Source organism: Sphaeramia orbicularis, chromosome 1 (genome assembly GCF_902148855.1).
Source record: "Sphaeramia orbicularis chromosome 1, fSphaOr1.1, whole genome shotgun sequence".
Classification (NCBI taxonomy): Eukaryota; Metazoa; Chordata; class Actinopteri; order Kurtiformes; family Apogonidae; genus Sphaeramia; species Sphaeramia orbicularis.
Window position 1 is genome coordinate 27201634 of NC_043957.1, and position 14607 is coordinate 27216240.

General features: G+C 38.1%; 1 protein-coding gene across 1 annotated transcript in view; it reads right to left on the minus strand.

Annotated features, from left to right (window-relative positions):
• The window catches only part of mtnr1aa (melatonin receptor 1A a), a 69682-nt gene extending 57039 nt beyond the window's left edge, over positions 1 to 12643 (minus strand). Inside the window, exon 1 of the mRNA XM_030133709.1 lies at positions 12161 to 12643. Coding sequence (XP_029989569.1) covers positions 12161 to 12344 — 184 coding nt within the window. The 5' untranslated portion in view covers positions 12345 to 12643. The remainder of the gene's footprint in view (positions 1 to 12160) is intronic.
• Positions 12644 to 14607: the final 1964 nt, after the last annotated feature.

Sequence of the window (14607 nt, forward strand, 5' to 3'; positions counted from 1 at the left end):
TGTTGAACTAATAGAATATGAACATTTGAACAGGATCTTAAACTGTGATGTTATTAAAACACAATTTAAGTTTTAACACAGGAACATTTTGTGATATAGCATTAGATCCTGTTGTGATCAAATAAATATGTGTTTAGTATTTGTGCATATTTCGGGTGTAATTCAATTCTTCCAGGAAATAATCACTTTAAAAAAAGAAACAAACAAAAAGTTGCCTATTTAACAGTATCATGATATATCGTGATAAATCATATCATGATCCTAGTATTGTGATTTGTATCATATCAACAGATTTTTGCCAATACACAGCCCTAATTACAGTGCGCAATGATAGTGACGTCAAATGTGACAGAAGCATCTGAACTAGTAACAGAGACATTATATTGACATACATTACATATATGAACAATTATATTGACATACCAAGACAAGACTTTCAGTTTGTTCAGTCAGATGCATCCTCTATACTAAAGATGGGGGATGTCTGGGATATTAATCCATTTCCTTCATCTGCTGTTTATTTGACTGTTGTTTCATATCCAACTAATTCTGTAAAGCCCTGTGAGGCATCCTTGTCATGACATAGGGCTCTACAGATAAAACTGAATGAAATTGAATTGAACTCTATTCTTGGATCATCATATATTCATCCAGTTCTGTCAGTTATTTGCAGTTATGACCAAAACCTGTGTTTTTCAAGGTCAAAAAAACCTTGACCTTTAGCTACCAACATTTAGTCCAACCTTGACTCAGAGTGATTTTAAGTACAAAACAATCCCTCCGAGTGTTCCTGAGACATCACATGCATAAGAACAGACAGACACGAGGTCACATCGGCCTTGACCTTTGACCACAGAAATCTGATTAGTTCATCCTAGAGTTCAGTTAAATATTTGTGCCCAATTTTGCAACCTTCTGTCAAACTGTTCCTTAGATATAGGTTTCTCAATACTTGTTCTTGTCTGTTCTTGTGATCTTGTGAAACATCATCAGTCACAGCCCAAGTACTGTTCCATTTAAAAGTTCACATACACCAAGATCAGATGGAATACCCGGATGTTGTTCTGAACTGCTAGCTTAAACCAAGGATGCACTAGTTGGTAATTTGACTGGAAAATATCCCCAGATGCGTTTCGTGCCACTCTCAAATGCAACAAACTTAATTTAGAAATGTTTTATTGAGTAGATAACTGTAACTAGATGATGTGATACAATATTGGAACATGTACAAGAGGCAGAATAGCGAAAAGATACGTCTTTATTATCATGATATAGCATTCAACGAAAATTGTTCCAGTTTAGAAAAATACATACTTAGTGCCATTCAAAATGCACAGGTCAGAATAATATGTATATCTGGAGGTATATTAAATTAATTGGTTTGGGGTTACCTTCAAATTACAGAGAGAAGCATTGGTGATTAGAGAATGGATTGTGGACAAATTCTGATCAACTTAACACGCTTATTCAGTCACTGAATACAGGTACTCAGAAACTGAAAGTGTCATCATTCAATAGGGGGTGTGTCCACCTCTGGCTTCCAAACAAGCAGTGCCGCAACAACACATGGAACTCAGTCTCATGATCCTGTCCTGAGGGATCCGATCCGATCTGGCACCGATCTGGCACTCAGACGACTGATTGTACTGCAATGACAGCGCAGACGGCGAGCGACTTCACTACGTCTCAGACCTGCTTGTAACATGTCAATGCTATGTTCTCTCTGTTGTATCATAAGTCGTGGCAAAAAGATTTTGGCGTTTCCTTTGCTGCCTTTATATCGGCTATTGACCACACCTAAAGTTACCAGTCAAGCGTGACTCTGTACGAGAGATTCAACTCAATGTCCGACATTAAGGGATTAGTCCAAACGCCGACGTCGCACATGTCAGGAATGAAAAAAATACAGCTGTTAACTGTTAACATCTCGTGAGCAACATATACAAAATAGGCACCTGAGCAAATAATTTTCTGGAAATTACACCACATGTTTGGACTGTGCGTTTTTAATGGTGCTAAGTATACAAAATGTGTAAAAAATATAAATGACATGTAAATAGTACGAATGTTTTGAAATCAAATTGAATGACCTTGTGTTCGGTTCAGGGAAACACGTTATGGAGCCAATGGTAGAAATACAGCAAAGTTCACAAGTATGGAACCGTTCCAATTACAAAGAGACTTGCGTTCTTAGGAAGTCCGTTCTCTGGGATTGTTCTTACTAAGACCGCACTCGCCGAGTTGCAAGACCGTACTCGGTAAACTTGATATTGAGAAATGACCCTAGTGTTTTCAGTGTAGTGGGGACAAACTGATGACCCAGCTGATACTCCTTGCATCGAAAAAGAAGTAACGGGAAGATTCAAAGGTTCTCAGGAGCCCTCTAGTGGCCACAGGAGCCCAAAGCACACCTCTGGTTATAAATATATAAATATAAATATGTGCAATGAACACACTGTATTTTATTTACAGATACCAACATTTCACTTCTCAGCGTTTTTGCAGTGTGAGCATAATGGAAGAGAAAAGGACCTGTTGACAGTTTATATTCACTCAGTTTACTTAAGGAAATGTATATTAGTGAGTCTAACTCCATCAAATGGCTGCAAAGTCGTAAACAGGCTGAAATAAAGTTGATTAGTGTGAATGTTCAGGTGTGGATGTGAGACAGGAGGAGTTCAGGCACATCGATATGATAGATAATCATATGCAGCTCTGAGAGGGTTATTTTGAGTCTTTGTGGTGCGTTTATCACCAAATGAAGTCCCTCCTTTAACTATCATTTTACTTATATGTTATATTTGGAATGTTTTTACAGTTTTTTTTCTTAGTGTCATATAGGTCCTTCCTACAGGAAACTGAAGCCTCTTAAACCAACCAAATGTCCCTTAAAAAGGAGCCATTCTGTAGCCTGTTGTTGTGTCACAGCAGTGTTTTTATAGAGTATTTACAATTAAAACTGATAACTGAACCACTTGAGGCAGCAGTTTTACAAGGAAAAATTACTGACCTCGTAAAGACTCACACAACAGCTTGAGTTTGACCCGTGGGAAAATGAATTAAGCTTGTTAGAATCTGACTAAGGAACAGATTAACTGGATTAAAGGTGGTAACTGATTTTTTTTAGTTTAAATACAAATTTATTTAGTAATTTGATATAGAGTTGTACTAAAACAACACTAAAATTAAAACTCTACATCACAAAATTGGTGTTAAGCAAGAAAACGATTTCCCAACAGGAATTGGAGAGCTGAGCAGCGATCACTGATCAAAGGCAGAATTCTACAAATTTGTCAATTTTTATGTGCATTGTTATATTAGTGCACATTTCATTACACTGACTTCACTGAGACACAAACGTGTCTGTTTTTCTTTTTTTCTTTTAAGAGATGTTTTGATGAGTAGAAGAAATGTGAGCAAGAAAACATTAGTCGCTTTAGCTGATACACACACTTCAGTATTGGTTTATGTATCACAAGTTGTTTGGTGTTAGATTTGTGAATGAGCATAAGGGTCCGATGAAGCGAAATTGAACATCAACATGAAATAGTAAATTTGCACACGTTATTTATCAAGAGATGTCATTTTTTGGCTAAAGATCTCTATTTTATGGAACTGTCATCCTGTTTAAAATACCACTTGTAGAAAACGTTACCAACGATTTTATTGATTGTACTTTTTATATCACAGCCATGCCTCAGACAACAAAAAAGTAGCTTGAATTTGACGCTAAAAATATCAAAAAAATTTGAACGTTTATTCAATTAGTCACATGTAAAAAGATTACCTGTGAACTGTTAACGAAAAATTACTCTTTATTTGTAATTTACCTGTATCAGTATGGACCACCACAAGTTGTAAATAACACTGTGTTAGTATTAAATACATTAAATAAAGCATTGTGATTATATGTGGTTTGTTGTTTTAAAAAATAAGTCAACAGTTTGGGTGATGCATACAATGGTAAAGAGTCGTCCACGTGTTACTGTGGCATCCTTTCCACGTGCTACCACATTCTCATGTCAATAAAACAGAGACTTTTCAATATTTTACTCCAAAATGTATTTTCAGCGTCGTTGAACATAATACCTAAAAGGTTTTGTCCTACTTGATATCAATTTCTGTCGAGAACTGCCATGTTTTAAATGTTTGTGTAAAGCTTAAAAAATTGATGTCCTCGTGTTACCGAGCAGTACTTCGACATTTTTCACCTAAAAATGTTATCCCCCCAAATTTTGTTCTACATAATGTTAAAGTGCTTATAGATACCTACTCAAATATGTATAATACATGCATATAAGTTACTCTGCTTACATGACAAAGACTGTTGAACACCAAATGTGTCCACGTGTTACCGCTTGATCAGACCCATATTCATTGTGAATATCATTCTCCTGTAATTGCCTACCAGTGCTACTTTTAACACATAATACACAGTGACACACTTGCAAAATGCTGCTTTTAATTACCATTGTTCTTATTGATACTGCAATTCAATAGGTTTTCATGAGGAAATATAATTAAAACAGGTTGGGTTTTTTAACTGAATTTTTGATCTAATAATATCCTGTCAGGTTTGTGGTGGAAGCTGTACTCTACACTCCAGTTGTTCAGTCGCTGCTGAAACTGTAGCAGTGTGAGTCCAAGGGGGGGCACAGCGGGGGCACAGCAGGAACACATGATACAGCCATATGATACTGAAACTGCTCACCCAGGATACATGATGCAGTGTACCTTAACAAGATCTGCCACATTTTTAAGGACACAAATCTTATGTAAAGTGTATACTAAACATTTTTCTGTGCATGCAGGGACCAAACCATCTGTAACAGCCACTAAATCAACCACTCAGGCAGGTGGTGGCTCTTTGAGACTGTTTGTTCTAAGCAAGTACAAACAGACTCTAACAGCCAGTAAAACCAAACCGAGCAGGTGGTGGTGTACATGCTTCCAAATCACGTCCTTGTTTCAGTACTACAATATGCATAGGTTTCATTTTAACATGGGGGGTATATTAAAGGGGGGCTGGGAGTTCATGCTTTCTGGTGCATTTTTATGCATCAGTTTGTGCCTTTTCTGCTTTGATCTATGAAAAGGTAAATACAAAATTCGGCCACCAGACACCATGAAATAGTCAAAATTCATAAGTTAGATATGATGTTTTATACATCTGCCAGACAAACATATATTTGCATAGTTTATGGAAGGGCTAGGCCAGGGGTCAGCAACCCTGGTTCTAGAGAGCCACTATCCTGCATGTTTTAGATGTTTCCTTCTTCCAGCACACCTGATGGTCGTTACCAGGCTTCTGCAGAGCTTGATGATAGGCTTATCATTTGAATCAGGTGTGTTGGAGGAGGGATACATCTAAAACATGCAGGTTAGTGGCTCTCTAGGACCAGGGTTGCTGACCCCGGGGCTAGGCAATAAAATGACAATGATACATGATTCATGCACAAAATGTCAACTATACTGCATTTTCTGTTGTCTTTTTGTTTTAATACTGTCAGCGAAAAAAAAAAAATGTTTTGTTGTAAATTTTACTCGGTGGTGAGCAAACTTTTTATCATCATCAACTGTTATGGTTTCTGAAATGTTCAGCAATTTTACGTTTCAAGTAGGGATGTCCGATAATATCAGCCCACCGATATTGGCATAAAAATGTAATATCGGTGAATATTGTTATCGTTTTTTTTGCCTATCATTAAAACTGATAAAATAATGCCTTGATTTCGCCGGCATTTACCAACACGTAAATGAAGCATTGTTTGTAGCTGAAAGAAATGTGAAGTTTTCAAAATTGTACTGTAGAGTTGCCACACTGTAATAGACTCATGAAGGGAGGGAGAGAAAATAAATAAATATGGCATTTTTTCCACAACTTAAATTGAAGTATGTATTCTTTGCACAGACAGTGTTTACATTTTGAAAGCCTTGTTGCATTTGAGAATGCATCCAGTGGGGCATCACATTATAATTAGGCATGATGTATTCATTCCATGACAGGAGATATGTGATGTTACCTAAAATTAGTTTAATATCCCACAAATATCAGCAGCAGTATCGGTAGATATCGGAATCGGAAAGCGTTGGACAATATCGGCATATCAGTTTTTGGCAAAAAAGACAATATCGGACATCCCTAGTTTCAAGTGTTTTTCAGATGCTGAATAGTGCTGGACTCAAATGTTTGTCTATTCAAGTATTCATTTAACGAGTTATCAGTCAGTTTTGCATGTTGCTGTTCTAACGCTGGCCTTTTTTATTTTAGCACAGCAAGTTTTCTGTATTCACATCTCTGAACATTATGATGACACAGTACATAGAGCACTGCACCATGGGCTGCTGTAATGCATGTAAGACAAATGACTACATATATGTCTGTGTACTGAGTCTCTAGAGTCAGCATTTAAGGTTGGGTTATTTTGTTTTAAGCTGCAGAACTTTGCATAAGGTGTTTTTTCTGCAGTAAATTTACAATGTTAGACTTTAACCTAGTTTGGACAGTGTTCAGTGGGTTCCAGTTAGGGATGCAAATTATCAATTAAATCATTAATTATTAGTTGGCTGACCTTGTTGATCGATTAACAATGAATTGATAAGCAGCGATTTTCCTGAGAACCTGAATTTCTCTTTTAATAGGGTCTATAAGAATAAAAGCTAAATACTGTTTATATACTTGATTAAAAAAAAAGCATGTCATAGTCCTTAGTGATTGATTTAATGTACCATTGGATACAGTACAGGCAATGACATTTATGTAATATAACTAAATAAGTTCTGCAGAGAAATTCAATAAAATAAAAGGATCTGAAGAGGGGCAGTTTAGAAGAAATGGGCATTTCTGACTTTGCATCACTACCTGACACAGTGGAGTGAGATTTCAGTACCGAGGAGGTTCACGCAGGGGACGATCTTCCAGGAGCAGGGAGATGCCGTCTCACTGACCAGATAGTCCAGATGACCGTGGACTATTCCAACCTCCAGGGAAAACACTCCGTCTAGGACTGGAGCAATACCAACCCTGTATCTGGGCCTCCTCCTGCCGGTGGGGGTGTACCGCTCCCACAACCAGGCCACCCGCAGCATGTGGGACAAACAGACGGGTCAGTCTGTGTTTCGCTGCACCACGCCTCTAAAACAATTCCAACTCCTCAACGCCATGATCCAGTTCGATAACTGGTGATCCCGACCTGTCCCACAGCCGTTGGACAGGTGTGGGACAGGTGGACAGGATGACTCCCCCCGATATTCAACCTCAGCGATGAAGCCTAGTTTAGGCAGTGGCGCCCCCTACTGTCGACACCACAAATACTGTCGTGGAAAAGGGCAATTAACCGACAGTTATTGCAATTTAATCGAGCAAATTCTTATTGACAATTAATTTATAGTCAATTATTTACATCCCTAGTTCCAATTCATGCATCACGATTACAGCACTAGTTTTACAACGTTAACTTATTTTACATTCTGTTTTATGATCTTTGCTACTTAAATTCATCATGTTAAGTCTTTTATGAATAAAAAGATATAGGATTATTAAACCCATGACACTGCAAGTTAAAATGAGTGTGTAAATATCAATAGTGATGCCCCACTCAGCGCAATGGGAAAAAATATTTATCCCTAGTAAGGCAAGGCAAGGCAGATTTATTTGTATGGCACAATTCATACACAGGGCAATTCACAGTGTTTTACAAAAATGGTAAATAGTACTGCATTAGTATTTTTGATTCCTAAGAAATGCCCCACCCAACCAGAGTAGTGGCGATGTTCCAGAGCCCTAGTATAAGACCTACCAATAACCATTTGCTATATGAAAAGTTTTACCATAATATTTTTGACCATAACTTCAAAATCCCTGTTATAAGCTCAAAAAACTGCATCTTAATTCTGTAATTACTTAATAGACAGAGATTAAAATGAAAAAAAGAAGTGCATGATTAAGCCAAGTACAGTGATTTATTCATAGATATGAAAGTGAAAGGCTATAACAGGAATGGGGGGGGGGGGGGTACGTCTAAGTGTAAGGGCAGTCTACACTCTTGCCATTGTCCTGAATCACATATAATGGAATATAATACAGTATCTCTCTCAGGCATTTAGTACTGCTTTCAGATATTTATTCTCCTGTTGATCAGCTTTTCTCATTAATAAAAATCCCCTCTATGCACATTCTGTAGGTACAGTCTACTCTTCTCCCCTCTTTGTGTCTTTTGTTTGGGGAAGTAACATCTTTAAATGTGCATGTGCCACATCGTCACATCAATGTTAAATCATTTCATCTTAATTCATTCAGAAATCTCTGGACATTATCAGATCATGTGTGTTAAAGCCAGATTTCTGCTTATGTTCTTATTAGTGAAGCTGTGATCAATGATGCATTTAGATAATGTTTCAGGATTATGTGCATCTGTATCTAAAAAAAACTATTGTTAGGCTTGTATTAGTGGAATACAATGTGCATCTTCTAATTACTGTGTTCTTATTCGTGCCTGTATCTCCCTGAAACCTATGCCTAAGAGTCCTACATTCAGCCAGAACGTTTCAACAGTTAGAGCAGCTTCATGCATGTTGACAGTTTGGAAACACACTTGGGTTTACAACCAAGTGAAACACTGCAGCAAAGAAAAAGAAAACACTTGCCAGGCAGTATCAGCCAAACAAATGCAAAAACAACTGTAGTACAGTTTTAATTAAATAAAAACTCTGTTTTCATCACTATGATACACGGGCACACTCTTTCATTTACTTCTATTCCAGTTAAACATAATCAACTCTAGAAACTCAGCATTCCCCAGGTTAATTCCTCTCTTGCAATCTAGATCTAGTTTCGTACACTGCTGATAAAACCCACACTGACGGATTACAGTTTCTCACAAAACAAGTCTTTCAAATAGCTTCCTCATGATGAAAATAAAACAGGATGCTGTGAAATCAACATCTACTGTATAACATCTACAGAGGGGTATTTGTTTTCCTTTCACAGTCATCTCTTTATTAAGCTCCATATTACTGAGCCAATTTCCGCTTACAATCTCCCAACAAAGCCAATGGATGTTTAGAAAACCTAAAATATCCATTTTAATTGGAGATACACGCAAATGGCATTTAATTCTGCATTAATGCACCAAAATATTCATTATACTAAGCGAGCAGTAACATTGGAGCAGATACTAGCAGCGTTAATGAAGGTGAACAATAGGAAATAACATTCTGCCGGCACACAGCCAAGCCAAGCAATGCTGGAAAAAGACAAACTCTGTCACACTCCAAAACAGACAGACCTGCTGCAATGTGGAACTGTTTGCAGCTGCAGAACTGAAGGTGTCAGAACACTGAGACATCTTCTTTTTATCTGACACGTGTCACTGTGACTTGTACAGTAGGAGAGACACCGTTTAAAGTTTGCTCAGCTGTTGAACTCGGTGCCCAAATAACAGCAGTATCAACGAGACGTGATACTAATTACAAATATGTCATGAAATCATAGCTCACACAAGTGCCGTCTTTCACTCTGTTAACACATAATGAGGGGAAAAAAGGGTTGACGCCAAGTCACTGTTTTCCAATTAGGACTGCTGACACCACATCCAGCAGTGTTGACAAATACAACGGACTGCACAGATTTCTGCTTTGGCACTGAAAACTCAACATTAACCGCTTTTCACAGCGTGTCGAATCAGTTCATTGCCCTCTTTGACATTCAACATGTGAACAGCTCACCCAACACATAACAACACACCAACAAAACAAAACATTGCATGGCTATGTTTGCTCCTAATGATCAGACGTTTGCTTCTTTTCCTTTCTATTAATTCCAAAAACCTTATCTACAACAGAACAGGTACATTTAAAATGATTTATTGGCTTTGAGCTGATCTCACAGCACTGATTCTGCACCCAGCCATGCAGCTCAGACAGCTCACCATGTGTTGTTAGATTCACGCTTACTCGCTCACTGGCCATTTCATGCACTGACAGAGGGTCTGGACATGCAGAAACAGCAGTGCTGCTGCCTGCAATATGTGACCACAAACGCCTGCCAGGTTCTCTACTGTGTAGATTTCATTACTCGTTATTATTGAATTTATCACCTAGTTTTTAGACTGCTGTGTAATCTCTAAAAGCACTCAGTTCATGCCAAGAAAATTTATGCCCACTTCTTTCCTGTGTAAAGAAGATTTGATCTATCAAATAACATAAAACTGAATCCTTGTTTGATGGAAAATATGGCTGTTAAAACACATTCCTGACAGACCCGGCCGATACTGAGTCCAAGCCACATTTTTCAAACAATCATCTGTGGCATCAAATTCTCATAGAGATAGTCTGATAAAACAAACTGTATCAGCCCTACTGGCGTCATAACATTCTAAGAGCCAGAAAGTATGCCTTGAAAAGTTTTTACATCAATCAATAGTCTGTCAATTTGCATACATTTTGCTTTTCTCCGAGTGCAAATTTTAACAGCCTTGAGTTAGGCACACACATCTTCAGAACTTGAATGAAAAGCAGCAAATGGGTTTAAAAGAGCCTGAACTTGAGTAGTGACGTCACAAGCCTGCATAGTTAGTATTCACTGACAGTTTTGGAAAACATTAAATGGAGGGATTTTTCATCAGCTCCTTTTGATCCCCGGGCATTGGATTGGACTTATCTCCGAGATGGAAATGAGCTTGCGTAAAAAGAAAATTGAATTGTCCAATCCAACCCGCACAATTCCAGCTGGTATTACTCAACTATATATAACATTAAAGTGTTGAATATGGATTCTACCATAAGTTAAATGCATGCTTGATTAAATTCTTGCTGCTGCTGCATTATGACCTCCTTACATGTAATTAGTTATAATTAATGGAACAACTTCAAAGATGTTGTTTCCTAAATTTATCTTGCATTTGTCTCATACTTTGTTCCACAATTTAGGGGTGCGATAGCATGACACAGAAAATTCCATAGATGTATTTCTTCAGCAACTAAGTCTGTAGCGTGCAGCTCTGTGAGGATGCGACTGCTCAGTGAACTCTCAAATGCTGATGATGGGGAGGCTGCAGGAACCGCTGTGATATGCAATCATATCCTTGTCCATCCTAGATATTCTCTGCCACTCTCTATCCACATGATGGAAGTCTAATGTGCCCCTAACATTTCTGCAGTGAGTGAAATGGTGATGTCAAGAGTGTATTTAACAAATCATCCCACTGCAACCTCCAAATGATGACAGCCTTGATATGTGTATCTGCCAGTTAGTGTGGGCAGACCTGAGCACTACAGGACAGGAGCCCCTTGGGTTTTCTCAGCAGCGCTCTGACTTCTGACTATTAAATTAAGAGTGTTTTACTACCTTCACTGAGGGAGACAAACACTCTTATGTCAATCTTAGACAAAGCGGAGGGGGTGGGGTGCACAATTTAATTCCACTAGCCTGTATCATTCAATTAAATCCACATTAAGTGTATGAAATATACGAGTTCCACCAAAGGGGCTGGGAATGATTTCAGAATTCTCTTGTCATTATTTTTGTTATTATTAAATTTAATCTGCCAATGATGATGGGGAAGCCTGGGAGCATTTAGTCTGAGCCGTGCCGTGCCGGGCCAGGGCTTTCCCCATGGCTTCGGACTATGTCAATAACTATAGTGTTTCCTTTCCTCTGAGCCTGCTTAGCGGCTCCTATAGCCTGCTTGGAGTAGGTCACTGAAATTACATCCGCTCCAAAAGTAGGCTATAGAGAGTTCGCGTCGATTCGAGCCCATTATACTTCTGAAATATGTCTGAAATGACAGCCGTGTTATAGAACGCTGAGCCCTAGCAGGCAAAAAAAAAAAAAAAAAAAAAAAAAATCAGACTAAAAATACCGTTCCCCTCTGGGATGCTGTGGTTTGTTTTGATATTATTGTCTAATACCCCGGTGTGAGCACGCGCTGGGTTTTTAACGCTCGCGAGCAAAGATGGACAACTAATGACAAAAAATAAATAAATAAATAAAAACATTTATAATAAAGCCGTGAGGTGGAAACAGAATACAGAATCGGTGACATACTTTAACCCAACTCACTTTATATATTTTTCTTTTTTTTGTTTTTGTTTTTGGGAAACAGCTGTTCTATAGCGCGCGCAGCGGTCCGCCGTCACGCGCGCCTCTGACTCCACTCACCTGCGTTCCTGAGCTTCTTGTTGCGATACACGGAGAAGATGACCAGGAGGTTGCCCAGAATGTCAACAACTATGGTGAAGATGAGGAAGCAGCCCAAAGTTGTGGTAACCCAGGGCGGGCGGTTCAGGACTGTGTCGGTGGGGTCTGGTGTGGAGCTGTTCAGGTGAGACCCATTTATAACCATTGTACACACACGCGGAACTTTCTCAACTGAGCCGAATCGACGGGGTCTAGAGCGCGGATTTCGGAGACGCCGGTGGTGGGATACTGTTGTCCCCCGCGGCTTTCATCCTCTCACCGCTTCTTCTTCTACTACTTCTTCTTCTTTTCCTATGAGTGTATTTCTTTTCCCCGTGGGTCAGCTTCGGCCGTCTCGTGCGCTCTGTGTCGCCTCGGTGTCACTTCTGCGCCGGTGTTCCATTCACTTTGTCGGTGCGCGTGTGACATGAAGCCGCAACTTCAAACCTTCCCAGCATGTGATCAAACAGTCCGGAGAGGAGCGGTTTTATTCCGAGGGAGAAACACTGGCGCTCGGTGGTGAAGTGGAGGAAAAGCAACGACTCGCACAGCGCCCTACTTTTTCCACCCAGGCAGATGCGCCTTTCATTCATGGCTTTTGCCGTTGCCTTATTTCAGCTGCCCATTCATTATTATTTACAACCGTTCGTGTTTAACCATTTTCCTTAAAACAGCCCGTGTTTTTATGTTTTATTGGAACGCACACCACTGATAAATCATCACAATTATGATAACTTACAAATGACACAACCCACTAAAGTAAGCATTTGGAGAGCTCCTGACAGATATGAGAACGGATGGGCTTCACGAGCATGGACAGATTTGTATTGTGAGTTAATGCAGTTCACAATAAATGGGTGTCGGCCCCCACCCCCATTCCACACACTGTAACCTATTTAGAACAATAACAGTTTGTCATAATAACAGAAGAAACCTGTCATGCAAGGGTTCAGTCTGATACACACTTTTGTAAGAATATACATGCAAAAAATGACTTAATATAAATAGATAGATAGATAGATAGATAGATAGATAGATAGATAGATAGATAGATAGATAGATAGATAGATAGATAGATAGATAGATAGATAGATAGATAGATATCTGGGCCTGGCCAAGTGAGTAACGGAGTGACAAAGCACTGTGCAGCATTATAATCACTCCATATCTGTTTTTAAAAATTAATTTAGCAGCAGCCATAATGGCTCCAATTGTAGGTCTAAGCAAGTACTTTAACATGCCATTAAGGAATAATAACCAAATATTTAAGAAAGTCGTGAATTTATCATCATTTACAAAGCAACGAAGTGAGGAAAAATATACAGCAGTTATTCAAGATTTCGAAAAGATACCCAAAAGTGCTGTTCCTCAAGGAAAGTGCAAATATTTAGCATACCACACTTTTCTTCATATATGAGAGTACATTATATCCAAAAATGAATCTGACATCATTTTTATTTTAGTTTTAAAAGACATTAATTCATGGTAACAGTGAGAATCCAAAAAAGTAACGGAGAGAGGTTTTTGTTCAGTGTGATGCACCATAATTGTAATCAAAGATTTTATTAAGATACTGATAAAATTATCAGTCTTTGACCTCATAGGTTTTATTACTATATTTAATACACATCTTTCTACTGTTTTTTTTTTCTATATAAAAAATAACATTCAAAATCATTATTGTATTTGATTATTGAGAAATATAAGATTAGACACAGGCATATATTTTGAACATATTTATTTGCACATTGCTATTTACATTCTGAATTTATATATTTATGTATTATGTATGAATTTATGTATTTATGTATTCTCATATATTTTATTACATATCCAGTTGTAATTCAGGCACAAATTAAATAAACAAAGTTTTAGAAACTAGAGATATATGTCTTTCATGCTAAGTAATCAAAAATATTGATTTAGAGAAAAAAGAAACTGAAACTGATGTCCACTTTCGCTGGGCCAGGCGCATATATCAACAGAAGTGGTACAGTATTAATATCAGTTTGAAATTATGTAGAAATGCAGAGTAGAAATGTTTAACTAACTAACTAAATAAACAGCCATCTCATATAAGCCATTCACAAATCCTGGGGAAAAAAACCTGACTTTAAATAAGTTAATGTTGTATACTTGACCCTGATATATATCAATAGATCATCCATGAAACTCATTTTTACTGTTATGCACACAAATACTTTGTGTTATGTACAAATAAGACACCATTTTCCATACTGTCTTGTATTGTCTTGTCTGTCTACACACTAATGGTCATCACTAAAGCACATTTTAATAGAGATCATTAGTACTGTGTCACTGTATGGGCAGTATATTCCTATCTGCATTTACTCGATATATAATGAGATGAAAATGTGAAGCTCAGTCCTATTTGGCTTTAAACGCCCTAAATGTCAACGACAAACTCA